The sequence below is a fragment of the Sander vitreus genome, chromosome 24 (genome assembly GCF_031162955.1).
Source record: "Sander vitreus isolate 19-12246 chromosome 24, sanVit1, whole genome shotgun sequence".
Classification (NCBI taxonomy): Eukaryota; Metazoa; Chordata; class Actinopteri; order Perciformes; family Percidae; genus Sander; species Sander vitreus.
This window is the reverse complement of record NC_135878.1, coordinates 1,065,001-1,092,520: the sequence shown is the minus strand read 5'-3', so window position 1 is coordinate 1,092,520 and position 27,520 is coordinate 1,065,001. Positions and strand designations below refer to the sequence as shown.

The 27,520-nt window shown below is 40.8% G+C and overlaps 2 protein-coding genes across 6 annotated transcripts in view; one reads left to right on the top strand and one right to left on the bottom strand.

Moving 5' to 3' along the window:
• The first annotated feature begins 3 nt into the window (after positions 1-3).
• On the top strand, positions 4-24,538 carry tmem198ab (transmembrane protein 198ab). 5 transcript variants are annotated; one of them, XM_078243290.1, is made up of 5 exons: positions 4-2,584; positions 19,930-20,191; positions 20,599-21,180; positions 21,807-22,009; positions 22,425-24,538. In XM_078243290.1, exons 2-5 carry the CDS (start codon positions 20,035-20,037, stop codon positions 22,575-22,577), a joined length of 1,095 nt encoding a protein of 364 aa, XP_078099416.1. In that variant the 5' UTR covers positions 4-2,584; positions 19,930-20,034; the 3' UTR covers positions 22,578-24,538. The 5 variants fall into 5 exon arrangements, with proteins under 5 accessions (XP_078099416.1, XP_078099417.1, XP_078099419.1 ...); XM_078243291.1 differs by lacking the exon at positions 4-2,584 and adding an exon at positions 2,629-2,951; XM_078243293.1 differs by lacking the exon at positions 4-2,584 and adding an exon at positions 17,859-18,186.
• Positions 24,539-25,639: 1,101 nt separating this feature from the next.
• The window catches only part of LOC144512894 (desmin-like), an 8,626-nt gene continuing 6,745 nt past the window's right edge, over positions 25,640-27,520 (bottom strand). The window contains exons 6-7 of the mRNA XM_078243862.1: positions 26,860-26,948; positions 25,640-25,731 (exon numbers count right to left, since the gene is read on the bottom strand). Of these exons, the coding sequence (XP_078099988.1) occupies positions 25,690-25,731; positions 26,860-26,948 (131 nt within the window). The 3' untranslated portion in view covers positions 25,640-25,689. The remainder of the gene's footprint in view (positions 25,732-26,859; positions 26,949-27,520) is intronic.

Below are 27,520 nucleotides of genomic sequence, written 5' to 3'. Positions count from 1 at the left end.
AAATTAGTGATATGTAGCCTAACTTGAGGATATATATTGTGAATGTGATGTTTATGATACTGGAGGTCAGTGTTGATTAACTGGAACCCCAAAATAAAACCTAAAGAGGTCTGACTCAGCATAACACACACACACACACACACACACACACACACACACACACACACACACTTTGCACAGACATATTTATTAGTATTGCTGACTTAAAGGGATACTTCACCGATCTAGCATTAAGCTTTGTATCAGCAGAAACACGGTAGTATTTTGGAATGTCCGTGATTCCCTCCCTCATGTCCCCCTGAGACGAGAGATCTCTGTATTGTGGGTCTGGAAAAAAGATTTTTTGCCCAGAGGCAATGGACTACAGGCAGTAGTAGGAGCCACTTCCACATGTTTTCAACCCGCCCATAGGGGGTTGGAATGTCGTCTTTACCCGAAAGTTACCGAAGCAAAACGAGTGTCAGCCATCTTGAAGCTTCACTAAACAGGCTCTGTCTTTTCAGCAGAAAACTATGTGCATTCAAACTACCGCACATGTGTACCACCGGGATACATTGGTACAGATTGGAGAATATGCAGGACATTTTATTACAGACGGAATACTCGACACACTACGTGAGCTTCACCTGCTACGGAGACCAGCACCTCAGCCTGCGGTGTTGCCCGATGCCGCTAGCCGGTAAGGGGACATCCTCAGCGGTGAAACGAGGAACGAGTGCTAGAGTATGACCTAGCTAGGTGGAAAGCTAACGCTAGCTGGGCCACCTGTCCCATCCATCCTGCTTGCAAGTGTCCGCTCATTAGACAACAAACTGGACTACATCCAACTTCAACGGAACTCCCAACGTGAGTTCAGAGACTGCTGTGTTTTTGTGGAAACATGGCTGAACAACAGTGTACCGGACTATCCAGCTACCAGGCCTTCACATCACTTTGGAGCATTATTATTACCATATCTGTGTCTAAAATGTTGGAAAAGCTAAAGTAAATAAAAAAGAAAAATAACACTCAAAAAGCTTAAAGACAAAACTTGCTAATGAAGTCCAACTACAATCATTAGATCAGAGAAAAGTCTTGGGTGCTGTGCCTAAGCCTTATGATGGTTGGGAAAACCTTGAAGTTGAATCTGATGTTTTGCGTGACACAAAGTTTGCTGCTGGACACATTTCACTACATTTAAATGTGTAGAAAGCTTCTTTATTCCTAATTGATGCTGAAGTAAATGAAATGTTTAGTGTCATCAGTAGGAAAGCTGCTTTACTGCTGCACCACAGTCATATACAGTGATCAAACTTAGTATTTTGTATCCTGAGTTCCTTGGACTGCAAGAGTAGAACATCTTTAAAAAGACGACACTGCACAACCTGAACTCTGAAGTTGGATAAATAACAGACTCACAGCTATCCTCACTCACTCGAGCATACATGCACTTGATGTAAATGTGTCGCTGTGAGTCCATCTGCAGATGATCGAATACACAAGTGTTGCCTAAAGGAGTTTATATCCATGACTTTTTCTGTGGTGTTGTGGATCACCTGGAACTTTAAAAGACAACACATAGTGTTGCAGTACAGCCCTAAATACTGCACAATTAGACATGACAAAGTCTCAACAATGTAAACACCAAACTGCACCTTTTTCCCAAATGGGTCATTATTATTTTGAAAGTCAAACAACGCTTACTTCCTGTGGTGCTAGTTTTAAATAGCTTGACGCCGCTCATCTCATCTCCCTGTGCGTGAGGACGTACTGCAAAAGATTTCAGAAGTTCAATGACATTTTTCATTGCATTAAAAAGTAGAACAACAGTGCAGTCCATGCACGGTCCTCTCAGCCATTTAAAGAAGAAAAAAGACAAATAAAGAGAGAGAGATAAATCATAAATATGGTCATACATTGAGTGAAAATGAATAAATAAACATCGAACTTAGTTTCATTCCACTACTGCAAATAAAACGTAAAATATAACATATAGCAATAAAAAGGATAAACTACAAGTATGTTTTGCTGATATTTTGGGATATATTTATAATCTCAGCCTCAAGGAGCCGCTGCAGAATTTCCTGACTTTTATTATTTCTTTATAACTTTATTTGCATATTTTCACAAATATCATGTGATGCAAACAACGTTTGAACAATTTGGCATCGTTCTTCCAACACAATCAGTCAATGTGCTGCAGGCGTTGACAAGTCGACCAGGACTCGTCATTTTTTGCAGCGGAGGCCACCTTCTTCACCCGACGTTAATGTGAGAGGCTCAATCCTCCATCCATCCATCCATCCAGACCGGAGCCTGGATGGATCGACACTTTTTTTTCAAATTTGCACACAGTTCTGCTTTTTATTCGGCATGTAACCCGGGTTATTGCTCATTTTCAGCCCGGTTTATGTGCGTTTTTCCCCCCATGGCGGACTAGTCAGCTCGGGGATCCACCGCCCTGCATAGACTGTCCTCCACACCGACAGGAATACACCCAAGTCAGGGCATAAAACGTCAAAAATGCTCGGTGTTTCAGGCTCAGGAGGCTCCTTTTGCTGTCATGTGAACGCGGACGAGGCGCGTCAACCTGGCGGGGATGATGGTGAGTGAATGATTAACGCGCACGGTGCGTCTCTTTTGTCTCAGACACACACACACACACACACACACACACACACACACCTGCTGTCAAACATCATGAACCCGGTAGTTTCGATGGAGATTGACCAGAAGAGGAGGAACAGTGGTGTGTTGAATGTGGGTGCATTGAGGTCAGCTGCTTTGTGTGTTGGATTGTTAGGTCGGTGATGTCTGACCCGGATGGCCGCATCAGGGTCGATCATCCTGTCAGAGTCAATTACTTCTCATTACAGCAGATGGATGCATGGCTGAATAGATGATGTGTTGTACAGAGATAGTTGTGTTTATCCGTATGCCTGAGTTTGAGATCTCCCAGAGGTCCCTGAAAGGTAGGTGTGTGTGTGTGTGTGTGTGTGTGTGTGTGTGTGTGTGTGTGTGTGTGTGTGCGCGTGTGTTTTCTAATGGTTGTTCTTTCCTCATCATAATTTATGATGAGGAAAGTTTAATAGTTTAATCTGGGATTCATCTGGATAGTTTGCTCAGAAAAAAAAATCAGGGGTCCTCCCTCGCATGACAAGTTTGATTTTAGCTTTATTAATTGTAATGTGATGACAGAGAGGAGGATGGAGGATGATGTGGTTACTCAGGCTGCACACGCAATCTCTCTGTGTGTGTACATCATGACTCAAACAAAACCCACTGCCATAAATGGGTGCTAATAGTTTTTACATTGCTGCTTTACATGCTTAAATTATTCCTTAAAGATATCCTTTAAATTATTATCATATTATCATGCATATCAGACAGTTGGTTGTGTGTGTATATAAGTCATCTTTGTAACACCTTTTCAAGGAAATGTTACTGAGTAGGTGAGCAGTAACATTTTCTACCTGCTGTGGCTTTACAGTTTGACAGTTGGCTTATTAAAAAAAGAAACAAAAACAGATTTAGTTAATATTTCCATATTGTTTAGTTGCATTTATGTGCAGCAACCTGCAGACAAGTTCCCACATCCCTCCACCTTCACATTAGAGCTGCAAAGATTAATGGATTAGTTGTCAACTGTTTAATTAATCGCCAACTATTTTGATAATCGATTAATCGGTTTGTTATATTTTATGAAAACAAAATAAAACTTCTCTGTTGTCAGCTTCTTAAATGTGAATATGTTCTAGTTTCTTCTCTCCTCTGTGACAGTGAACTGAGTATCTTTGAGTTATGGACAAAAAAAGACGGGATGAAGTTAGTGAAGAGCTTCAACTGTAAAAACCCACACAGGTTTTATATTCTCATATCTCCCATTTTTTTTCTTCCGTGTCTGAGAATCTGCAGGAAGCATGTCAGAGTTTCTTACGAGGCGTTCAGGGTCCAGCAGTTATGATAGGTGCACCAATGTGAGCTAATTAGTGTACAGTCTGAAGCAGTGAGCTGAGAGCTGCAGGCTGCTGAAGGCCTGATGTTCAAAGTATCCGAGCTTGTTGTGGGAGCCGACAGGTGCAGAGGCAGACCCAGAAGAGTCTTCTGAAAACTGTTGCTCATTCCTGCTTCAGGATTATTGTAGGGCTGCAACTAATGATTATTTTCATCGTTGATTAATCTGTTGATTATTTCCGCAATTGATCAATTATTGTTTGGTCAGAAAATGGTGAAAAATGTCGACCGGTGTTTCCCAAAAAGCTCAAGATGACGTCCTCTAATGTCTTGTTTTGTCCACAACTCAAAGATATTCAGTTTCCTGTCACAGAGGAGAGAAGAAACTAGAACATATTCACATTTAACAAGCTGGAATCAGAGAATTGTTAGTTTTTTTTCTTCATTAAAAAAAACCTTAAACCCATTTAATATAAAAAAAGGCGATTAATTAATTAGTTAACTAATTAATCTTTGCAGCTCTAGATTACTGGGTTAATTCTCATTGAGCTCTTGCCACTAGAGGATGTGGACAGCTGTGCCTTTTATCTGCAGGTAGCTTATGTGCAAAAATAGTGCACAAACCTCTGCTCGGTTCATTATTCTCTGTGGCTGAAGTGTTGAAGCCAGAAATAATTGGGTTCGACCCTCCCCGCTGGGTGATCACACGGGTCGCACTGTTATTAGAGGTGGCATGTAAGGGAAAGCAGAGAGGATCATGGGTTATTCCTGCACGTGTCTACAGTACGTGTTATTGCAGACTTTGATCAGCTTCATTTGGTTTTCTTATGAGCCAGACATCAGGACAAATGTTTGGTTCTGACACATAATATGAATACAGTCCTGATGATAATTGATGGTTTTAAGGTTGCTGTTGGGATGATAGGTTGGTTGTCGGTGGGTTCCTCCCTTCAAGTTTGTTTTCTTACATATTCTTGCTGGTTCTCTGGTTTTGGTTATCTCTCGGTGTGATACGACTCGACTGCTCAGCGTTTTCATTTTCCTTTCACTGGCTTTTTATCACCCAAAAGTGTATCTCAAGCATCCTGAAGGTTACAGGTGATGTTGTAGCTTTACGATAGGAAGAGACACCTGTCAATTAATCAAACTGTCTCATTACTTACTAGACTACCCAGACAAACATGAGAAGATATGAAGTCTCTTTGAGGACTCTTAACTTCTTGTGCTTTTCCCCTCAATCTTTTATTGTGGATTAATCATTTATTGGCCAGCAAGGCTGCAAATGTGGAGCAATTGAAATTATTCAACAAAATATTATTATTATTCAACAAAAAGCAATAACAAAAATTATTCAGTTAATCTGCTGACTATTTTCTCCATTCATCGTTTGGTTTATAAAACATTAGAACCAATCAATACCCTTCACATTATCATAGAGCACGAGGTGACGTCTTTAAACGTCTTGTTCTGTCCGACTAGCAAAGATATTCAGTTTACTATCATGTGTAAGATGAGAAGCAATTGTCACATTTGACAGCCTTGAACCATCAAATGTTTGACATTTTTGCATAAAAAACTGATTTCGACAGTTAATCGATTATCAAAATAGTTGCCAATTCCTTTTCTTTTAATTGACTAATTGATGCAGCTCTAATTAAATTAAAATTGGCTTTTTATTTCACCTTTAGCATAGTGTGCTGCACTGAAAGCAACTTGTCACCATGCATGCTTTAGCCAAGAGCACCTGACACCAAAATGTGTCTTTCTAACCTAAAAAAGAAAGGTTGACAGAAGAGAGGTGGCTGTCTTTTCCTTTTTTGTGGAGTTTAATGTAACCGCTTTCTGTCTCAGCTGCAAGAAATAAGCTGTTGTTGTACGTACATACTGTAGTTGAATTTTTTTCAGATCAATGTCCTGTTGGGGTAAAAAAAAAAAGTCTGTTTTGTCCACTGAAATTACAGAATGAGGCTGCGACAGATGGAAAGGGAGAAATGTGTCCTATCCTCCAACTGACCGAGGCTTTAAATTGGCCCAAATTAATCTCTGAGGTTGTGTTTGCTCATGGCAAGGGAACAATCAGAAGTTAAATAGGGTGCTCGACACAGTTTAGTCACGAAGACCTGATATCACTGGGTTATCCCTTCGTTAAAAATAAACAGCAGTCACGTTCACAAGCATCCTCATTCTTTCTTCAACCTCGGGTGTAAAATCTCACAGTTTTTCTGACATCCCACCTCAGAAGAAAGAAGAAGGTGATTTTTTTTTTTTTACTTTCCAGCAGCTGTTTTTCTTCCCTCTGTGTTGATCTGTCGAAGCTCTGACCATGCAGTGAGTTTCTCCTCCACGGGAACAAACATCATTGATATTCCTGAGCGTCTCCCTCGGGGCGACGGGGGAAACAGTGAGCTGGTTGGAGGCTGCTCAGTCATACTGAGCAGCAGGATTGAGACGCTGTAAAACAGAGAAGCCTTTATTGTAGGAGGCTGGCAGTTATGTAAGTATGTGTTCCAACATGCTGCTATAGGTCTGATGACACCTGAGAGTAACCTGCAGGTGAATGATCAGAAAGAGTTGGGACAGTTTATGATGTTTTTTTTTTACATATCTGAGACTCACTTTAACTGCTAAGACCTGATTATACAGTATATTCCACCTGTTAACTACACATGTAGAAAAATGTCTACTTTTCAACTAAATATAGCCAAATGTAGATATTATCATTATAAATACAGTGTGTGTATATATATAAATCAATGGACGTTTATCAAGCAAAAAGGCCCTCTGCTTCTAGCTTCTCAGATGTGAGGATTTGCTGTACACTGAATAGTTTTGGGTTTTGGACTGTTTGTCACACCTTGAGCTTTGGGAACTTTTTTGACATTTAATTGACTAAAATAGTGTTGGATGCTGCCCTCTCAGCAGTGAAAACAGAATCTAACATGGACAAAGACCTCAGTGTCCTCCTCCTCTTCTCACCGCTTCCCCATCACCAGATTCTCCACATTCGGTCCAATCAGAGGAAAAATGGCAGCAGCCACACGTGGTTTTTCTAACTGGAACAGGAGCCTTATGCAACCTGCTCAGAGAGTGTCTGAGGAGGTGTGAGAACGCCTCGGCCTCTTGGCGCCGGCGGTCGTGCCTGATCTCCTGGAGTCGTGCGGCTGTTTGTGGGTGAGAGCTGTCGACCGCCGCAAATAACATTATCTACACAAGTCACGTAATGTTATTCTGGTTCTGTTAAAAAGTCGTGTTAGTCGCCTTCTTCCAATAAAGTTATGGTAATTCCCGCACTTTTAAGGCTCTAGATTTTGGCCCAAGGTGTAGATTTGAAGGAAGATATAAAATCTCTCTCTGTTTCTATGAGAAGGAAAAACATTTTAAGCTGAATTGAAAAGATTTGTATTCATATAAGGAATCTCCTGCTCCTGTGCAATTAGGAATTGTCTTCATTAATGATTTCTGAAGTTTTAATAAAGAAATCAAAGTGGACATTTTTCCCCAAATGTCAAACTATTCCTTTAACAACATACTCATTCCTAAAATGTAAGTGATTTTACTTAAAAACCCCAAACTTTCATGGGAATGTACCTTTTTTAATTAGGAAACTTAGCTGGAAGTAAGTAAAATGGGTTTAAATCTTTTTTTTATTATGCAGCAGACAGAATATTGTTTGATCCAGATTGACAGACCCAAGCGTTTGGACTTTCAACATCATTCACTGCGGGGGGGTTTTCTCCAGAATTCTTAAAATTCTCCGTTTTGTGGTGAAAATAAAAAAGTCAACATGTACACTGTAGTGTGTATATAGATGTGTATTTCTTGAAAATCTAGTTTGTAAATCATTTCCCGCATTAAACGCCAACCTAAAACCTACACAAACTGAAGCTAGGTTGAAAGTTTTCTTTTGGGAATTTCCATCATTCCCTGGAAAGTAGAACTCCTCTGTCATGCCTCCATCTTCAGCATCGTCATGCTGCTGTTGCTGGAGATGCTCTGGCATGTCATGTCCTAACCCATCTGACCTGCCTCCGTGTTTCTGTGACTGAGACACGTGATGACACACACACACACACACACACACACACACACACACACCATACAAACACACACACCACACAAACACACATGCAGTGATCCTGCTACCACAGGCCACATCCTCCCCTGTCACGTTTCCCCCTGCATCCCCAGCAGTATCGATCGACATGTGCAGAGGGATGGGCGGTTGATGTGCCGGGTTATCGGCAGGACGATTGGCGACAACCTCTCTCTTCCCAGGAGCTGACATGTGAACCGGTGACACACGCAGTCTTCCGCTGCGAGCAGCGGAACGCTGGCAGCTGGCTCTGAGCTGGTCGTGAACAGGCCTGTTTTTGGCAGACTCGGCCACCAGTCTGTTACCTTGGATGGCTCGTGAACAACACTGAGAGACAGAGAGAGCTCTGGGTGCATCATATGCTCCTGCTCATTTTCTCATTCACCTGCCGGCATCCAGACAGCGTGGAGAGGGAAGAGAGGTTTTTGGATGAGGACATGTTGCAGCATCGGTCCGACCGGCAGATTTCTCCGGTCAGTGATGGAGAGAGGAGAAGATTATTGGACATCATGACTTCAGATCAGGTTGTATTCTTGTCACTGAGTCTTTATGATGCAGTAGTGGTGTAACAACTGGATGTCGGGCTGAGCAATCATTCAATATTATGGATTAACAGCTTTCAGTGGGATTGTATCTTGATGATAGGGGTCATATCTTATTATTTTATAAAATTCAGTTGTTCAAATGAATTATTCCAAGAAAGTTTTTGCTTGTTTTACAGCATAATCTATTACTGAAAACACAATTTTGACTAATTTAATTTTGCATAACGATATCCAAACTGTCTGTGCTCAGTAAAGACTAAACAATATGCTCAGTTATTGTGAATAAAGTTGGATATTTTCTCAAAAATGTAAGGCTGCAACTTTGCAATTTCTATTATCAATTAATATGCAGATAAATGGTGATAAATGCCTGTCGTAATTCCCTAAAGTCAAAGCGTGACATCTTCAAATGTCCAAAACCCCCAAATATTATGTTTATTGTCACATAAGATGAAGAAAAGTAGCAAATCCTCACAGTTAAGAACTAGAGAATATTTGGCTAACTCAGTTGTCAATCAGCTAATTGATTAATTGACGAGTGATTTCAGCACCAGTGATATGAGCTGTCTGTTGTACTGATGGATTCAAGTCAAATGGACTTGAATTTCTTAACATATTTGAAGAGTTTTGTCTGGTTTAGAGAATAACAGTGATTAATATATAGGACATTTGTTTTGTAGTGATACTGATAACCAAAACTTTAACGCGTCTAAATGTTTAAACAATTTTCCTGTGTTAGACTAAACAAGCTGCTAATATTCAGGACTCAATTATTGTGAATAAAGTGAAATAGTTTCTTGAGGGACATTGAAAGCTTTTTTGTAACATTTAACAATTGATTGAGAAACAAAATAGTTGTCAGTTGCAACAAAACATCAGTTTAAAAAAAATTATTAGTCTTGCAGCCATAGATGTCAGAAGAAAGGAACTCTAAAGGAACAATTTATATGGTTTTATGAATTTTTTCCACCTACGCAACAATGTTGTTGTGAACACAGGGACCTTTGCATTTTTCCTTGATTTGAATCATGGGAATTGTTGCCCATGCAAAGAGATTTGGAAAGCAGTTGAAGTGCAGTGAGTAATGCATTATGAGGCAGTTATGTAACAACATGGTGGGAAGGCCACTGGCATTTTTTCCTTTTCTTCTTTGCTCTCCTTCTCTCCCTTCTCTGTCACTTTACCTCTCCCTTTCCAGTTTTGTCTTCCTCTTAACTCGCAGAGTTTTTGCCCACCTGCTTTAAACCCATATCAGATAAAACGAAGCCTAATTTCATCACTACATGTTTGTCTCTGCCAGCTTATGAGCTCGGATGCTGTCTTACATAGATCCAATGTCAGTGTTTCTTTCTGGGGGTTTAGGAGTAAGAACAGTCTTTCAGGGTGTAAAATATGACTGAATGTATCTGAACTCAAAATCTTTGAAGGCATTTAGTTAAATACTTATATGTTTAAGGATAAAGGGGTAGTGGGAATTAGTTTTCATATTTAGATGCAGGTTTATTTTTATTTTTAATGACTTTCAGAGGCCTTACAGTACATTTAGTTTGAACTTAATACCGAACTGAAGTGCTTTGCTTTAGTAGTTCCATTGTGGGAGATTTTGTGTTACCTCCACTACTTTTCTTTTTGTGTTTCCTACTTTGACGTTTTATTTTGTTGCCTAGTTTTTTCCTTCCTTCCTGCTGCCCTTCCCTATTTCCATCCTGCTTTGCTTCTTTAGCTGATGTAAAAATCACAAAAACTCTTCACCTGATAGCCAAACTTTTTTTGTCACTCTTCGCCTACTCCTACTTCTCTTTGTCCCTTTTGGAAGATACTTCTCCTGGCTGCACATAAGCGAACGTGCACAGGCGTCACTCTCAGACATTCGTGTTGCTGTTTTCCTGATTGATTTGTTCTGATTGGATCCACTTTTTTGGCACAACTGGATCGTCACAGCAGCAGGTCCAGGAACAGTCATGGCGGTTGGTTAGTTGTGTCATATCACTACTCGTCCCGCTGTTACTCACCGCCATCGAGCTTTGGTGACACACGGTCACGTTTTTGGTTGTTGTCCTTTTAATGTTGCGTGACACATCGACAGTTGAGACACTTGTTGCATTGTGAAGATGGCCTTATGTGAAGTTCTTTTTTTAACTCTGCAGCGTTGTTGTTTTTCAGTAACACATTCCTCCATATTCGTAGTGGGAAGTATCTTTGGTCATTTTGTGCTTAACATTCATTTAACAGAGCCCTTTGATTTCAAACGTCACCACACAAATAATTCTTGACTTTTGGGAAACACTCAACAAAGTGCTGAGTAAAGTAACATCCAAACTGCAGCAAAAAAAAGCCCAGAGGAGTTGAATGCTTCAGAGAAAGTAGCACTGACACAAACTCTAGTCCAGGGAAAACGCACGTTTGAGTAGACAAACATTTAAAAGTTAAAGTAATGATGATGCAGGAGGCAAGAGTTTAGTTTTTCTATTGGATAACAATGTTTTCAGATGATGTAGAAGAAAAGACAGAAGCAAAGAAGGAAGGAAAGAGTTGGATGGAAAGTCTTCATCTGTAAAGTAACACTATACTAGTTAAATAGATAAATGTAGTTAAAGTAAAATGTTCAATACTTCCTGCTCAAAAATGCAAATGCTCAACTAAAATACCAAACCTAAAACAAGAGTTGCAGCAAAATCTTAAATATAAATCAAGTTGCAACTAAATGTTAATTATCAATAATTAAATCTGTTGGATTTTTTTTCTCCTTGAAATTTTGATTGTTTTACTTGATGAAATCAAGAAATACTAAAAGGTGAACCCCGGGGTGATGTCGTGTTTTGTGTGTGCCCAACAATTCAAAACTCAAAGATATTGAGTCTACAGTGAACATGGCTCTTTGGATGCTGTTAAATGTGATCGTTTGTACCCACAGTCTTTTGGAAACGTCAAATATTTTGGTCTTAGTCATCCAGTTGGAAGAAAAATTACGAGAAAATAGGGACTGTGCAGTGCTTTGATACACCAGATTAGTACAGACAGGCTGAATGTTGTAAACATATGGTTGGCCAGACGCCGCTTGATGAGGTCACAGGAGTTTCTGCCTTCTTATTGGCTGAAAATAAAAACAGACGAGTTCAGTCGGTGAGCATCGCCCAGCGTCTGACCCTCCGACTGTGAGTCTGAGGGGATTAACACAGCTGGTATCACACCGCTGAAGTATGAGTCTTAATAAGTTGTGTAATCTTACCTAAAACTTCACAGCATGTGAAAAAAAACTGCCAAATATAATAATGAAACTGCTTTTTATATTAGTGCATTAGTAATTACGGCTTTGTGGGTTTGTTTGTGAGGAACAATAATGAAACTAAAATGAGTTTATGATTCTGAAGGACAGCTGAATGCAGCAGGTGTGTTGTCTTATTAGTGAATGTATGTTTTCTCTGGGTTTTTTTCTCGGGCACTGTAGAGAAGCCTTTATCACCAAACAGAAAGAGAAGAGGAAAATTTGGAACAAACATGTTTTTGAATAAATGCACAATGAACAGATTTGATGAGTCACAGGGTTATGAGTCCTACAAAGCTCTCTGTACACTATATAGAAATGGACATTAGTACATTTTCACAGGAAGAAAACACAGAGCCTGTTGGCAAATGATTAAGAGACAGACGTGTGAATGTGAGCCAGAAAATGACATCAATAGAGAATGTAAGTTATATTCTTCCAACAGGGTGAAACTGAATGAAGAGTGAAGTCAAACTGATAGTGTTACTAAATGGCTCACCATTTTCAAACTGCAAAGATTAATCATTTAGGTGTCAGCTATTAAATTAATCGCTAACTGTTTTTAAATAATCACTTTGAGTCATTTTTATGAAAAAAAAGCGAAACCATTTTATAGACAAATCAATTAATCGAGAAAACGATCGACTATGACAATAATCCCTACACAGTTTACCCCTGCAGACTCTCTCTCTCTCTCTCTGTCTGGGACAGAGCTTAATAAGATGCATGAATGCAAAATGAATCATGCCTCCCTCCTCCTCTTGTGTTATGCAGCAAAAACCAAATCTTTTGAAATCTTGTTAAACATGATCACAGAAGCATTAAGTACATTTAAGTACAGAAGATATGAAGTTCTGGTACGTCACCGGTCAATTTCCACCTTTCAACAGTCTATTTTTGTCTGCCAAATTTCAAATATTACAACACTTTTGTTCTGTTGGCATTAGCATCTTTAGTGGGAGCCTTTACTACTACTTTCACAATGATGCTCTCAACGGCTTTTGGATTTGATTGTGACACAACATGGCTCATGAATGAATCATTGTTTAACACCTGACTCTTAAAGCTTTAGTGCGTAACTTTTTGATATTAATGAACATCCGTTACATTCAACCCGTTGCCAAATGAGTCGCTACAAAGCTAATTAAGACTATCAGCTCCACACAGCTCTCTCTGGATTTCTCAGCATGACTATGTTCAGAAGATTGTGTCGTCCGGCGACTTTCGTGCACAGAAACTCGAGTGAAGACAATGACCTCTTCTGAAGAATCGTGAGATGTTTTTTTAATCCTCCGTGTCCTCCTTGGCTACCATGGTGGCTACTAGTAACTGCGTGGAGGAGGGGAGTGGGTGCGTGTGCCTGATCACATAAGGTTTGTATATGTCAATATCTCTGTATATTTAGGATGTTTTTGAGCTGATTGTGCTTTAACATGTAGTTCAGACCTGATGCAGCACGTGGTGCTCAGCCAGTCTGTGTACTCAGGGTATTAATAGACACCGTTTTCTTTATTCATGGGAAGTCTTTGTGTTATTCTCAAACGCCGCCGGCAAGTTCAGCCTGATGATGTCAGCACTGTAAATGGCTGCACATCTGTGTCAGTGTGTCTGGCTCTCAGTGAATGATCCACAACCAGTTTGAACCATGTTAAACTGCATTTTCTTTGTGTGTGTTTGTTTTGTTGATGTTGAGACAATGAGGTAAGAGAGGTTTTAGTTGTCTCTTAACACAGCGGGTTGATCTGCATGCTCACTGTGCAACGAAACGGTTACAAAAACATTTTGTTACACGAAGACGGGGAGATTCTTCGCACCTGCTGCATTCAGACTAAATTTGTCTGACAGACACTGCAGAGGAGTGCTCAGTATATCCTGAATTCTGTCTCTGAAATCTGAGTAAATTGTCATTTTGTTTGACTTGTTTATTCCCTCTGTCATGTTTTCTGTTTGGTTATTTTACCCTTCCCGTCGTATCCGTCCCTCCAATGTCATTTTCAGTCAACACACGCTGTTGCCTTTTGTAAACGCTTTTTGCCTATAAAGTTCTGATGGTTGGTCATTTTTCCAACCGGGCAAACAACTGAGAACGTATGCTCTACCCCTTTTTGAAAAGGTTGAACTGAACAAAAATAAGAGATAGTGTCAACAAATTCAGAGCTCTGGAACCAGGCTTATTTTCCAAACCTTTCTCACTCTTTTAATGATTGAAGATTTTATTATTTTGGGGTGCATCCTATGCCTTCATTGTATAGCTAATAGTAAAGAGATGACAGGAAATAAAGGTAGAGAGATGGGAACAACATGCAACAAAGGTCCCCAGGTCTTAAACTGGGGGTTCTTGTTTCTTTTTACACTCGGTTGTTCATGTTGGATGTATTTCCTTCCTCATGCATTCCCTCAAGAAAATGTTACATATTCAATAAAAAATGCAATTTCACATTATTTTGGACCATTATTATTACCATATATGTGTCTAAAATGCTGGAAAAGCTAGAGCAGATAATAAACAAATTACACTCAAAATGCTTAAAGACAAAACTTGCCAAAGAAGTCCACTGGGGACCAACTACAATCATTAGATGTGAGGAAAGTCTTTTAGTTGATGCTCACATTAATTTGGCTGAGGTGGTGCCCAAAATGGCTTCGCTGCTGCGCCTGATAATGTTAAGCGAAACCCTGACTTGAAGCATTTGCGCAGACAATTGTTCTTAAAAATGTAAACCTGCATCATTAACACCCATGTTTACCTGCTACCAGTCTTCTTTTTTGCCTTTCTTGGTGCATTGCTGGCTGTATATCGGGTCCACATCTCAAATACACAGATTTTCTTACTTTTCTTCATTTCATAAATTCATTGCTTAGTAGTTGTTGTTTTTTGACAGACAGAATAAGCAATTTGAAGACATTATTCTGGCATTTGTCAGAAATACTCGCATTTTAGAGTAAATAAATGAATTGATTATGAAAATAATTGTTAAAACTAGCAGACTTTTAAATTTGTCCTTCAAATGGTTTTTTTTTAACACTAGAATATTTCATTTATAATTAAAAGGAGAGTTTCTATAGGAGCAGAACCGGTTTTTATAACACACACACACACACACACACTGACGTATACGAACACATTCAGAGGGAACAGACAGGGCCACCGATTGGCTCTCATGCTGTTGCTATGGGAGTTTAAGCTGCTCTCTTATTGCTCAGGCTTCGGACCAGGGCCAACTGCCGGCTGGCCTGTCAGCATCCCTCTGTCGTCGCGGCAACAGACAGGAAGCAGGGCGCAAGGAGGAGAACCATGGAGTTGTTGTTGCTGCTGCTGATCTGGAAAGCAAAAGAAAGCAACTCCTCTGTCGTTTATTTCCTCTCAGTGCTTTTTTTCAGAGGATGATCCGTCTGCAAACATAAAAACATGTTTTTGATCTACGGGACAAAACGGCTTAATGCTTCCACACACACACATGGGGTCACCCAGCAGTGACCTGCTAATCCTCCACAAAAACATGATTATTAATATGACATGTCTGAATGAAAATGGGGATGAAAATGTAGAAAGAATATGTCTGTGTGTGTATTTGAGTATTGCCAGTGTGTTGGAGTTTGTTGTAAAGATATGGACTGTTTCTGTTGTGGCTCTTTTCCAAATGCTTCTGTCTCAAACACACACATTGAAACAATAGTTTATGTACAGTTGAAAGTGCTTGCACTAGTTTTTCTTCCTTCATGTAGTCTTTCCTGCTGTGTGAACCAGGTTAGGATCCTCACAAATGCCATCAACTTGCATGTGGTTGGTAGCTTGGGTAAACCCTGACGAACTTCTGGCAAATTTGAGATTTGCTCTGCAAGTCAGTCTGGTGAAGAGCCCATTCAAACATTTCCAATGTCCCCAAAATCGAGGCACCAATCCCAACCGCTGAGGCAGGCTTTACGCGCCGATGATAGCGCAGCAACAGCAAGCAGCTTTTTTGTTTACATTCAACATGACGGCTACCGAAGCGCAGCGTCACCCGGATCGTTGGTCTGATTGGTTGGACTATCCAGTGCGCCCTTGAGGCATTTGAGTGGTGTCCGTTGGTGACGCCCCTTTGGAAATGAACTGTCAATGGATCTTTCCCAGACCCTTCTCAGTTACAACTGAGAAGGGTCTGGTGTCAACCAGGCTATGTGGGTGGTATTGTAGGACAGTTTTTATGGGGGGAAAAATAGTTTTACACAATTTGTTATATAAATAGTTTGTTCCTTGCCTGTATGTCCACAGGTTTTTAACTCTTTATATCTTTATATAAATGGTTGGAGGCTATAAGAAGTTATAAGTATAAGAAGAAGTTGATAGAAGAAATGTGCTGTTTATCCATTTGACTTCTGCGCTTCTGACTGCAGCACGAGTTGTTTCTGGAAACTACTACTCCCGGCTGTTGAAAATAGTTACACCACAAAACTCCGCCTGAAACCACAAACTGTCCTTTTTACAGTTGTTTTTGTGAACTGATCTCACCAACAAGATGGGACATGTTAATTAGTAGGTTTTAGAGTAACTTGTACCATAATAAACTGCTGAGAGCTCAGAGGTTGAAGGTCAAATACAGAGCAGATATACTGTGTAATATTATATATACAGTACTGTGCAAAAGTCTTAGACAGGTGTGATGTGTGGCAGAAAAAATGCTGTAAACTAAGAAAGCTTTCAAAAATATAAATAATGATTTATTTTTATCAATTTACAAAATGCAAAGTGAGGAAACAAAAAAAAATCTAAATCACATCAATTTTTGGTGTTACAACCTTTTGCCTTCAAACCAGCATCAATTCTTATAGGTACTTGCAAAAGGTCAGGGATTTTGTAGGACTGTGGCAGGTGTATGATCAACCAATTATACCAAACGGGTGCTAATGCTCATCAATGTCACATGTAGGTTGAAACACAGTCATTAACTGAAACAGAAACAGCTGTGTAGGAGGCTTAAAACTGGGTGAGGAACAGCCAAACTCTGCTACCAAGGTGAGGTTGTGGAAGACAGACACTATGGCAAGACTGAGCACAGCAACAAGACACAAGGTAGTTATACTGCATCAGCAAGGTCTCTCACAGACAAATATTTCAAAGCAGACTGGTGTTTCAAGATGTGCTGTTCAAGCTCTTTTGAAAACGCACAAAGAAATGGGCAACGTTGAGGATCGTAGACGCAGTGGTCGGCCAAGGAAACTTAGTGCAGCAGATGAAAAACACATCAAGCATTGATGAAGCATTTCCCTTCGAACTCGGAAGACGTCCAGCAGTGTCATCAGCTCAGAACTGGCAGAAACCAATGGGACCCAGGTACACTCATTTACTGTCAGGAGAAGTCTGGCCAGAAGTGGTCTTCATGGAAGAGTTGCAGCCAAAAAGCCATACCTCCGACATGGAAACAAGGCCAAGCGACTCAACTATGCACGAAAACATAGGAACTGGGGTGCAGAAAAATGGCAGCAGGTGCTCTGGACTGAAATGTATTCTGCAGCAGGACAACCACCCCAAACATACAGCCAAGGTCATTAAGAACTATCTTCAGTGTAAAGAAGAACAAGAAGTCCTGGAAGTGACGGCATGGCCCCCACAGAGCCCTGATCTCAGCATCATTGAGTCTGTCTGGGATAACATGAAGAGACAGAAGGATTTGAGGAAGCCTACATCCACAGAAGATCTGTGGTTAGTTCTCCAAGATGTTTGGAACAACATACTAGCAGAGTTCCTTCAAAAACTTTGTGCAAGTGTACCTAGAAGAATTGATGCTGTCTTGAAGGCAAAGGGTGGTCACACCAAATATTGATTTGGTTTAGATTCCTCTTCTGTTCATTCACTGCACTTTGTTAATTGATGAAAATAAACTAACACTTCCATTTTTGAAAGCATCTTGGTTTACAGCTGTGTGTGTGTGTGTGTAACTTTGCTCAATACTCAAGCACTTTGTCTGCTTTCCTTGTGCATTGTTAAACTTGCCAGACCAGTTTCAACCTCCATACGTGACACTAATGAATTCTCATCGACCCTCAGGGAGAAAAATAACTATACGGAAAGTGAGTCATGAAAGTGACGAGAAATTACATGGAAAAGGGGAGGATGAGAAGGAGTGGCATCGGAGTCAGGTGACCGGTTTGCAACAAGAAGCACATGATTAGGAAATGGAAGGAGAAGGTAAGGAGGAAAAGTAAGGAAGTAGGATGTGAGGGAGAAGGAAACGAAAGAGAGGAGAGGAAAGCTGAAGAAGGATAGGGGAGCAAATGAATATCAGAGCTGAACTCACCTCGAGATGGAGAGAATAACAAAAGCCAGAGGGGGAGGAGAGGAGGAGGCGTGGGAAGGAAAGACCGAGAGAGTTTGTTTCATTTAACGTTGTTATATGCACGTTTTGACCCAACAATAGTCCCTTTAGCTCTGTGCTTGGTTCAGTATCTCAGTATATTCCCAGAGATCTTTAAAAAATCCTGGGAAGTTTATGGAATTTGAGAACTTGTGGTTTATGGGAAAACTTTTGTATAGTATATCCCCATCTTTCTGAGAAGAAATTGTTTCTTGTTTATATATATTTGTGGATGTTATTATAGTAGTATATTTACACTGCTATATATAATACTGTGTAAAGTTGAGTTAAGCATAAAGCCCTTTGTTTGTTAGTATAAAGGGTTAAAACAGAGTGATGAACAGTTAGGAGGACGGGAAGAAAATAGAAAGCAATCTGATGATGAAGGCAGCAGGAAACCATGGGAAGGACTAGGTGAAATTTAGCAAAGAAAGGAAAGGAGAAAGTCGAGGCAAATGTCTTTACCAAGTGCTGTTTACAAGGGACGTTACTGGAATACAGATGAGGTTGCAGGAAAGGAAACAAAAGGATTATATGTGAGAGAGCTGAGGGGTAAGACATCATTACACAAAAACAAAGTGTGTAAGGACATTTAAAGTGGCAGGTCAGAAAAGGCTGCATAGAAGGAAACAAAGCTGAGCTGGCTTAAAAACAATAGATGGATGTAAATCTGATATAAAAAAAAAAAATGTAATTTAGAAACGGGCTGCAGGGAAAGAAACATACTAGATAGATGCATAGCTGACATAGCTAGAAAGTACAGATACAGTAGATAGCATAATATACTTTATTGTGTTGTGACACGGACACAAACGAGATAAAGAAAAAAGCTGCAGGGAAGGAAAAAAATCAAGGTAGCTTGAAAACTCTAAATGTGAATGTAATAGTAATACAATGCACTAAACAATGGCACACCACAAAGGTTTAGACTACAAAGAACCCAACTCTATTAGATTATTCATCCTCTTTTTTTAGATACATGTACATAGAAGAGACTGACTGAATGATTGATGAAAGATTGAACTGCTGAGGAAAGAGCCATTAGAGAAATGTGTTTGCTTTGTGCCCGTGTGGCCTGACAGTCGGCAGTTCTTGTTCCCCTTAAACGCCTCCTGATCAAACACAGAGAGAGAGAGAGAGGCTTTGATTGCCCTCGCCCGCCCTGCTCAAACACCGCTGTTATCTGAGCTATTATTATCCGCTGTTTCCGCCATCGAGGGATGCCAAACTGTGTGTGCCGTTATGTAAGTGCGGAAACAAAATCTGCAGATTTGATAGCCACTTTATTAACAGGGTAACAGGGGTGTTTGGTTGCTAGCACCGTTGTTGATCCTTTGGATCCTGCTGGTGGTTTTTCATGGTTTAGCCCATTAGGTTGAAATCACATAGCCCTGATAAAACTGCAAAGCATGGTTCAAATTATACAGCCAGTTTTTCACGATTGGTTTACTTTTTCTGAAAATCAACATGCAGACATTTCGAAATAGATCAGTCGTAGTGAACATTCACAAAAGAGGTCTGCCTTAGAGCATCCATGAGAATCTATTAAAATTGTCAAAAGGATCATGTGAATTGTGAATATGACAAATAAGTCTGGAACTGGATGTTGTTATTGTCGGGAGTGTTCTTAAATGCCCCAAAAGTATTACCTTACAATGTTCATATGATTTTCTTTTCTTGACATTACCACATGTTTAAGGCAGTTGTTGGTGCTGTAGTCTGCAGAAAGTGACAGCCATATTAACTCTCTGTCAACAGGTGAAACCATGCGGCTGTGTGGCGCTCCGTAGCCTCCCCTGTCCCTCGCCTCCCACCTGATCACTTCTCCACCTCCTTCCTTCTCCTTTTTCTGTCCTGTTCACCATGACGACCCCTGTGGAGATGCTGCCGGCCCAGCCCGACCAGGAGCTGAACTCCGAGCGCCTGGATGGCTGCGAGGATATTGGCGGCCGCTATAAGGTGGTTCCCTCTGTCGTCTGCTCCATGTGCTGTCTCTTCGGCATAATTTACTGCTTCTTCGGTGAGTCCTGGTTCTAGTACGGGATTAGATTAATTGATTAAATCGACTAGTTGACAACTATTATATTAATCATCAACTATTTTGATATTCAATTAATCAGTTTGAACAAGCTGGAATAAGAAAAGTAACTCAATGTGAATATTTTCTAGTTTCTTCTCTCCTCTGTGACAGTAAACTGAATATCTTTGAGTTGTGGACAAAACAAGACATTTGAGGACGTCATCTTGAGCTTTTTGGGAAACACTGATCCACATTTTGCAACATTTTCTGACATTTTATAGACCAAACAACTAACCCAATAATCCAGAAAATAATCCACAGATAACAATGAAAGTAATCGTTAGTTGCAGCCCTATATGTGATTGATTACGACCCTGTTACCGATGTGTTTCTTCCTCTTATTGCAGGCTATCGCTGCTTCAAAGCGGTGATGTTCCTGACGGGCCTGATGTTTGGCTCCGTCGTCATCTTTATGCTCTGCTACAAGGAGCGCGTTCTGGACACCCAGCTGAGCGTGGAGGCCTCGATGGGCATTGGCCTGGGCATCGGCACGCTCTGCGGCCTGGTCACCATGCTGGTTCGCAGTGTGGGCCTCTTTATGGTGGGCCTGCTGCTGGGCCTGCTGGTGGCCGTGGCCACCCTGGTTGGCATGGAGGAGCTTTCCAACAGCCCGCCCCGCTCCGTCTGGGTGCCCCTGGGCGTGCTGCTTGGCCTAGGCATGCTTTTCGCCGTGCTCACCCTGCAGTGGCAGCGCCTCTTCACCACGCTGTCCACAGCCACGTTCGGTGCTGCAGTCATCACTGTGGCGCTGGACTACTTCGTTGAGCTCTTCGCCCTGGTGCTGTACATATACGAGCGAATAAAAGCAGCACCCGGCAAGCCGGTGTGCTGGCTGACGTGGGTGGTGCTCGGGGTGTGGCCTGCCCTCACGCTGCTGGGTGTCATGGTCCAGTGGAAGGTGACCGCTGAGGGATACTCTCATACCAAGGGTGAGGAAAACTTCTGCTGTTTTTTTGTGGGGCATGTTGTTCATTTCTGATTTGTCTGATTTGTTTTAAACGCAAATAATTGTCCGACTCACCGGCCAAGTTGGCAGGTCAATAAAAAAATAACAAGCCAAGCATTTTCTTTACCGGTCAAAATATTAAATTGTGTTTTTTTTGTAACATGCATCATAAAATATCAAAAAAGCGCCAAAAACATAAAACAATGCGACAAAAAAAGTTTTAAAATGCTGGCTAATTAATTCGCCAGTAAACGCTTGCTGTCAGGAAACAGAAGTGACGTGCTGGCTGGCGTTCATCCCCGTAAAGCTCCGACCTGCAGACAGCAGAGAAACGGAATAAAGTAGCTGCAGCTTCACCAAAATGAAGACTGAAAAACACAACTATTTTGGTACAAACATTTACCCGCCATGTGGGTGCTAGCCCTCTGAGATTTTTTTCGCCAAGCAGAACATTTACTCAATTTGACGCTTGGCGAGTGTTAATTTCGGACCCTGTGTGCACATCATGATGGAAAAGTAGCTCTAGCTCTACTAAAACACTACTAAAAAGCATATGCTGGCTAACTTCTGTCTGGCTTCTCCTCATGGACGTGCCTCTGTCCTTCACAGTGATCATCAGCCGGCAGCAGAGGAGGATGCAGGTGATGCGGATTCGTCAGCGAGACGATCGCTATCGCAACAAGAAGAAGAAGAAGCAGCAGCACGGCTCCTCCTCTCACCATAGCAACCAGGCCAAGCAACTTCACCCTGAGCCCGCCTACCGCCGCAAGCCCAACCCCATCCGCCGCTACGACACAGACGTCCTCTCGCCGGTGAGGAACCCGGGACTCTTCTGTCATCTGTTTTCGTATTTGCTGCTTGTTTGTTTTTATTCATCGCCTTTTTTTGTGTCATGCCCTCTCTTTCTCTCCCCCCTTTCCTGTTTATCCTCTGTCACTATCGAAGAAAAGCCCCAAAAAATGATCTTAAAAAAGAAAAAGCAAACACAAATCATTACAGTTTTTATTAATGATCCTTCCCTTGTGTGTTTGATCCAAATATGCAGTGAAATAGTTGGACACATTTTGATGGAAGCAATGACAGATGACAGTTCATGTTTTCTCCCTTTTTATTTTTGTCCATGCAATTTTAATTTGTTTAATTTTGCACTTTGCAGTTCAATTGTTAATTTTTCTATGAATGCCTTTCCTTAGTCTTTAAACCCAAGTCTTTCTCTGCTCCATCCAGAGCTACATCCAGAGTTTCCGAGACCGGCAGGTGCAGGTGCAGCCCGTTCCGAGCCGGCTGGTCGGCCGACCGCACACCATGGTGGATATTGGCTACGACCACAGCTCCACGACGCCCCTCACCGGAGCTGCAGGACCTTCACTAAATGTCTAAGCACTCCCCAGTCTCCCAGAGGCCTGAACACACCACTCAGGACACACCAGGGAGATACATAACTCTGATCACTACCCCACCTGGGTGTCATCACATCTGTGCTAGAACGAACCACCACTGGGTTTCAATGCAAAGATTCTGGGTTTAAACATAATCTGGGTTTAGCCACACCCCTCAGAGGATGAAAATATACTTAGGGCTGGATTTACCCACAATGCAAAACATGTTTAACCCTTTTACTGATTACATTTTGAATTATAAAGCTGGAGCCATCAGCGTGGTGCAGAGGTTTGGTTGACCTCTTTTCACTATCTGTCAGTAGATTCACATGCACAAATGCATGCATGCACTCACAAAAAAACACACACCGCAGCTACAATTTTAAGGGTCGATGTACCCGGCCCTCACCTTTTTGTCACCGCCTCAAATCAAACCAGATCAGGGATCTCAGTTTCAGTGCAAACCCGCCTCAGGTTCAAACACAGGCATCATATGAATAATTGAAATACACCTTTGCTCCTTAGCGCGCTGTTTCAACTGCTGTCGCCAATTTTCAACTGACGGTGCAGAAGCAACTAGTTCCTCAGCCTGTAGGCGTCTTAAAAGTCCAACAAAGATCATCTATAAAGGGACGTAAGGATCCTTAAATGCAAACCGGGACATTTTATTTGCTTTCTGTGCCATCTGGACCACAAAAATCCTCTTTAAAAAGGGGAGAGACGTCTTTAATGTATAAAGGGGGAACCCTTCGTCACCCTTGGTGCTGGACGATACACTTCTTCAAGCGTCAAACTGCTCTCCGATGGCCGGGGGAATAGATTTTAACAGGTGCCTTGCCCCTCTGTGGACTGTACCATTCAGCAACAGGAGGGGGGTTACTGGCAGATCTCCCATCGATGACTTGTTTTTGCATTAAATGTGATCACAAAGGAATTATTCAGGAGGGTAGCCATGGAGCTAGCAGGGTAAAAAATATAGTTGGAGTCGAGTTGGCTTGTTGTCTTGTCACAGATGCCTGGATATACGAATAGTCACGTTTACACTGGCACCTCATCTGAGATATCTCACACAACGCATACAAAAGGTTTTGAGCATTTTTGAGTGGGAACTACAATCCCTTATACACTGTTGAGCAGAGAAGTAATATTTTTTATCCATAAGGATAGCAGAAAGATATGTTTCTGCCATTGTGTAAATCTTTCACTCTTTAGCTCCAGTTGCAGAACAGCACATTCTTTCTGTTTTATGCTGCAAAGCAGAAGCAGGACTGAGCTAAAGATCTTCTCCGGGATGGTGAGATTTGTGTAAACTAAAATCTGAATCAGAATTAAAAGGATAATTATGTATTGATATTAAAATGTGTCTCCAGGCTGAGATGCCAGTGTAAATAGGGCTCAGAGAGTCTGGATTAAAAAAGTTGACTAGTGGTCATAACAACTTGTACTTAGACCAACAACTCTTTCCATCGTGTGCATTGATTTTCTTTATTTGGGATAACATAACATCTCTGTCACCAGTGAAAATGTGAATACTTTGATAGCGTCTTTACCTTGTGGGGGGAGGGGGGAATGTATGGTACGTTTTTATTCATCCGTGGGAAACGGAAATGCATGATCTCTCCCCTCCGTCCCATCGGCCCTGCGTGGCTTCTTTTTGGCTCCCACCAAACACCCTCCACCCTTTCATGTGCATCGATGTGAAATTTGTACATAAAACACAGCACTTACTAACTTATTTTTGTTATTAATACCATTAAATCATGTTACTTCTTTTCTTTGGGATCTAGAAGTGTTCTTTTTCCAGTGGGATATTTATTTGCCGATTTATTTATTTCTCGAGCCCTTCTGTAAAGAAGAGTCCAATGTCATCATTGTAGGCCAGTAACTCCATGCTTTAAAAAAAACCCATTTGAATTATGACTATGATTATTAAAGCATGTGTTCCTATGGGCCTGTATATGATCAATGTGTGTGAGTCATCTTTTAACTCAAGGACATGCAGACATCAGTCAGCTGTAGCATGAAATCCACTTTACTTTTATTAGCAAATAATATTTGAAAGTCACAAGGGATTATCCCTAATAAAAACAGCACCCTCATCTCCTTTCTCTCTTGTTTCTATATTTTTTTCTACCTCGCACAACCTCTTTCCTCCTATCTCTCGCTTCATCTCCTTTTAATCTCCTCCTCCATCTTCTCCTTTTTATCTGTCCTTCCTGCGTCCCTTTATTTCAAAGCACACACACACACACACACATACAGTTCAGCTCATCCTCCTTAACGCTCCTGAATGGACAAAACAGGGACTGACCTTGAGGAGCATGATGAAAGCTGCTGTGTAAGAAAAGAAACCAGAAGAAAAATCATAATGCAAGAAATAAAAAAACTGTATTTCTGCATTTTCGGTTTGGATCCATTTGCACACTTTTTGTGGTTAAAAAAGAATAGAAATGCAGAAGCAGAGGATTTGCTCAGTTGATGTGAAACAACAGGTTTTCTGTGACATTTAACTTAAATTGCAGAGCAGGGAGTGTATGGAGCACCAGAGAATTTTATTTTCGGAGGCCGTCTCAAATGCGTTTTTCCTTTTTGTAGCCTTTTTCCGATGCAAACATGCGGTTTTCAATGTTGAATGAATGAATATTTTGCCGATATATCGCAAAAAATCTCCTTGTTATCAAGTCTTTTTTTTTTTTATCCGTAACTGAGTCTTTTTTGATTGTACTGCAGCGACCTACCTTATTCTTATTTGAAAGTAAATACGGTTTTCAGGTGTCAGTTAAACACAAAAATGACTCCTTTAGATGGAGTTTTTTGTTGCAGGGTAGCTTGTGCACAGTTACACACATGGATGTCGTATCCAGCTAAAGAACACCAATAAGCAGAGATAAATAAACCCTGATAAAGTTAATGACACCACCCCCCTGCTTTAAATTCACATATTGCAGTGACTTTAAAACCAGAACAGTACAGGTTATGACCATGAGTCTGTGAAGTCTTTTTACTTTTAGTTTTATTCGCTCATCTTTTCTTGTTTATGTTCTTCTGTCAGACTCCGAGAAGGACAGATGTGTTGTTTTTTTGTTTCTTCTTATCTTCTCTCCTGCAGACCGTTACATGATATCTTTCTGGTGCTGCGTGGACTCGCTGACAACCTGGAGGGCAGAACCACAACAGTCAGTAGACTTTCAAAGATATTAAAACATGCTTAAAGAGAGATAAAGACACTGTGTGTGAGTCAGGACACGTGTTCTCTACCTGAATAAATGCCTCTTTTATTTAAAAGTGAAAGAGTCTTGTGCTGTGCATGATCTTTTGAGGATCTGCTCACAGCTGGAAGAAATAACCTTATAGTGGAAGGTGGTAAAACAACTCAGAACAGCTCTGGAAAAAAACCTGCAGCATGCCAGCCTTCAACAAAGTCGATAAGATGGAAATACCAGACATATTATTGAGAGAAAAAAAGCAACCACAACTCGTTTTAACACGTCAGTGATGTATGTTTTCCCAGGAAGTTGCAGTTGCACGTAGAGTGTTTCCACTGAGGTGGGATAGGATGTCTGGCTGCTACTGAACCTGTGTGTGTGTGTGTGTGTGTGTGTGTGTGTGTGTGTGTGTGTGTTGAAAGTATCACGAATGCCTCCTGACTGATATGGGAAAAACGTCACAATGTCGTGCAGCAGGGTCCTCACTCTTTGTGTCATGCACAAGTTTCAGAGCTGACAAATGTTATTTGGCTGAGGTTGAAGGTCGTGAGTGCTAATTGAGCTTGTAAAATCACTTGGTATTGTACATTTAGCTGCAGCTCACTGAGCTATTATCCACTTCTACTTTAAAAATTAATGAAAAGTTTGTCTTTTTCAGTCTGAGTGCAGAGAATGGATAGTTTGGCTATTTAGGTCAGGGTTAAACCTTTAGGACCTTTAAAGTGAGCACGGACGCGGTCTGTGTTCTGATCAATATAAATGTAGGCCCATTAGTTAAAAGTGAGGGAGATTAAAGGAGTCAATATGTGAAAAATCGAGTGGTTTAAAATGCCTCTTGTCTATGCTGAATCCTTAACTCTCTTATTTTTCAACGTTTTTCTTCATGTTTTGGGGAATGTTTTCCTTGTGTTTTGTGGATGATAGGAATGACTGATGAGCTCATAAGTTGGCACAAAGTTTCCAGTTAACAAAAAGCTCTTTGTTGACCAGACTATTCTGCATTGGCACAATGCTTTCAACATTTTCATAAAAACTAAAACCAGGTCCCTGTCTCCTGCAGACTTTAGTGTATTTTACCTCTCCATCGCGGGTTTCGATGGTCTTGATGAGGACCGTTTTCTTTGAATGCATCTCAGAGGAGCGCTGCTGGTGCTCAGGGCTGGTCTCTGTTTAAACACAGCAACAAAGTATCATCATCAACAAGACAGAAGATCATAATAATCTGTGCAAAAACACAAAACGTGTGTATGCAGATATGTTATATTTGCATTTTAAAGTCTCCCTAAAATATTATATTGTATGGCAATGGATTCAAAAATCCAGTTGGAGAACCTTTAACATTTGAGGTATCAGAAACAGAAACTTAAACCATTGTAGCATCATAGTCTAACTTGTATTTAAACTCAACCAAACCAACCAAACATTTATTTTGTTTGTTATATTCAGTCACTGCTGATGGATGATGCCATGTACAACATGACAGAATATCATAATAATCTGTGCAAAAACACAAAACATGCAGATATATTAAAATTATACTTTTACCATTTTGAAATCCCCCTAAAATATAATATTGTATGGTGAAGGATCTGAATATCCAGTTGGACGATTGAAAACTTTTAAATCCATTTTGATGTATCAGAAACAGACAATGAAACCATTATAGCAAAATAAAGTTCTCATAATGTAGCCTAACTTTTTACTTAAACTCAACCACAGAACATCTATTTAACAATTA